At 41.8% G+C, this 2,948-nt stretch overlaps 1 protein-coding gene across 1 annotated transcript; it reads right to left on the minus strand.

The window, feature by feature from the left end:
* Positions 1-1,456: 1,456 nt before the first annotated feature.
* LOC129559116 (olfactory receptor 7A5-like) lies at positions 1,457-2,404 on the minus strand. Its single transcript, XM_055430607.2, has one exon. It carries the CDS (start codon positions 2,402-2,404, stop codon positions 1,457-1,459), a length of 948 nt encoding a protein of 315 aa, XP_055286582.2.
* Between the last annotated feature and the right edge of the window lie 544 nt (positions 2,405-2,948).

Consider the following 2,948-nt stretch of genomic DNA (forward strand, 5'->3'; position numbering starts at 1 on the left):
ACCCCCACATCCCTCCCCATCCCATCCTTCTGGGTCATCCCAGTGCACCAGCCCCAAACACCCTGTCTTATGCATCGAACCTGGACTGGTGATCTAATTCACATATGGTAATATACATGTTTCAATGCTATTATTTCAAATCATCCCACCCTCGTCATCTCACACAGAGTCCAAAAGACTGTTTTAAACATCCGTGTCTCTTCTGCTGTCTCACATACAGGGTTATCATTACCACCTTTCCAAATTCCATATATATGCATTCAGTTCAGTTCAGTTCAGTTCAGTTCAGTCGCTCAGTCGTGTCCGACTCTCTGCGACCCCATGAATCACAGCACGCCAGGCCTCCCTGTCCATCACCAACTCCCGGAGTACACTCAAACTCATGTCCACAGAGTCGGTGATGCCATCCAGCCATCTCATTCTCCGTCGTCCCCTTCTCCTCCCGCCCCCAACCTTTCCCAGCATCAGAGTCTTTTCCAATGAGTCAACTCGTCGCATGAGGTGGCCAAAGTATTGGAGTTTCAGCTTTAGCATCAGTCCCTCCAATGAACATACAGGATTGATCTCCTTTAGAATGGACTGGTTGGATCTCCTTGCAGTATAAGGGACTCTCAAGAGTCTTCTCCAACACCACACTTCAAAAGCATCGATTCTTCGGCGATCAGCTTTCTTCACAGTCCAACTCTCACATCCATACATGACCACGGGAAAAACCATTGCCTTGACTAGACGGACCTTGGTCGGCAAAGTAATGTCTCTGCTTTTTAATATACTATCAAGGTTGGTCATAACTTTCCTTCCAAGGAGCAAGCGTCTTTTAATTTCACGGCAGGTCAGGTGGTCTGGTAATCCCATCTCTTTCAGAGTTTTCCACAGTTCATTGTGATCCACATAGTCAAAGGCTTTGGCATAGTCAATAAAACAGAAACAGATGCTTCTCTGGAACTCTTGCTTTCCCCATGATCCAGCATATGTTGGAAATTTGATCTCTGGTTCCTATGCCTTTCCTAAAACCAGCCTGAACATCTGAAAGTTCACAGTTCATGTGATGCTGAAGCTTGGCTTGGAGAATTTTGAGCATTACTTTACTAGCATGTCAGATGAGTGCTATTGTGCGGTGCCAAAGAATGCTCAAACTACCGCACAATTGCTCAACATTACTCCTAATAAATTCTTCATAATTCTATGATACTCCATCAAAGAAATGGAATTTCCAAACATTTTTGATGCAAAGAGAGGAAAATGATGGGTAAGAAAAGATAAAAACTGTCTACATGTAAGACTGAGAATAAAGCATAATAAGAGAGTTCCTAAAATTCTATAAAGATACTGAATTTAAAGAAGGAAAAAGAAAAAAATGAAGTCCCAAAAAATAAATGCAAGGAGCAAATTTTATTTCACAATGATCAAAGAACAATTTCTGGTTTTGATACTTTGAGTTATGCAATCCAGAGCACTAGTGTAATTGGCCTTTTATACTTGGCATCAAATACAATCTCTTTAGACCCTCTTTTATATCTCGGTTTCTCAGACTGTAGATGAAAGGGTTCAGCATGGGTGTGACCACAGTGTACATCACCGAGGCCATTGTACTTGAATGTGAGCTGTGGGTAGCAGCAGAGCTAAGGAACACTCCTAGGACTGTAAAATAAAATAGGGAGACAACCAAGAGATGAGATGCACAGGTGGAAAATGCTTTATACTTCCCCTGGGCTGATGAGATTTTACATATGCAGGAAACTATTTTACAGTAAGAGTAAAGGATACCAGCAAAAGGACCACCACCCATCAGGACAACTCCAAAATACATCACTATATTATTAAGAAAGTTGTCAGAACTGGCAAGTTGTACCACCTGACTGAGTTCACAGAAATATTGGGGGATTTGCACAAGTGGACAGAAGGACAATCTTAACACCATTAGGCTGTGTAACAAGGAATACAAGGCAATCAGCACCCAGGATATCAGAACCAGCAGTCCGCAGAGCTGGAGGCTCATGATGACCGTGTAGTGCAGGGGGTGGCAGATGGCCACATACCGATCATAAGCCATCACACTCAGGAGAATGTCATCTAATCCTCCAAACAGTATGTAAAAATATATCTGGGTGATGCAGCCTTCATAGGTGATAACTTTGCTCTTGTTCTGGATGTTCCACAGCATCTTTGGGATGGCGGTAGAGGTTAAACAGATGTCTACAAAGGACAGGTTGGAGAGGAGGAAATACATGGGGGTGTGGAGGTGATAGTCTGAACTGATGACCAGGATGATGAGCAGGTTTCCAAGCACAGTGATTAGGTACATACAGAAGAAAAGTCCAAATATGAGAGCCTGCAGTTCTTGTTCTTCTGAAAGTCCCAGAAGAAGAAATTCTGAAATTCGTGTATTATTCCCTGATTCCATGGGGTGGAGGTGCCTACTAGGAAAAAGGAAAATACCATGACTAGTTTGCACACAAACTGGAATAATTCACATAGCTGAAATACTGCAATTTCTATTTAGCCTTCAAGTAATTGATCTTAATACCTTATTTATAGAAAAGTTCTCTTCCAAAGTATACTCCATTTCATCTCCGACAAAGAATTTTTGTCCCATTCTCATCACATTGGCAAAGAGATCATAAATTCTAGAGTTCTAATGAGGTGTTTCTTCATTTATCTGAAATACATATTTAGTGCTGACCCAGTAGAAAGTGCTGGAAAATAAGCCTCTCACAATGCAAGGATGGTGAATGAGGATATTCAAATAAAATATGATAGAATATGTCAGAATGTCATACGTGCTATGAAGAAAACAAACCCAGGTATAAAGGAGAGAGTGGCAGGAGGTGTTATTTTGTCCTGAGTGTTCAGGGAAGAGCTTCAAACTAGGTGAGGTTTGAAGATTCCTGAAGAAAGAGAGAAGAAACCTTTGTGACGGCAGAAGAAGTGTGTGCCTGGCAAAGCAA

The sequence above is a fragment of the Moschus berezovskii genome, chromosome 8 (assembly GCF_049115385.1).
Source record: "Moschus berezovskii isolate FMDL1 chromosome 8, NW_MosBer_1.0, whole genome shotgun sequence".
NCBI lineage: Eukaryota > Metazoa > Chordata > Mammalia > Artiodactyla > Moschidae > Moschus > Moschus berezovskii.

Excerpts from the sequence above, each read along its gene's own strand:
- LOC129559116 (XM_055430607.2), bottom strand. The coding sequence starts at position 2,404 with ATGGAATCAGGGAATAATACACGAATTTCAGAATTTCTTCTTCTGGGA.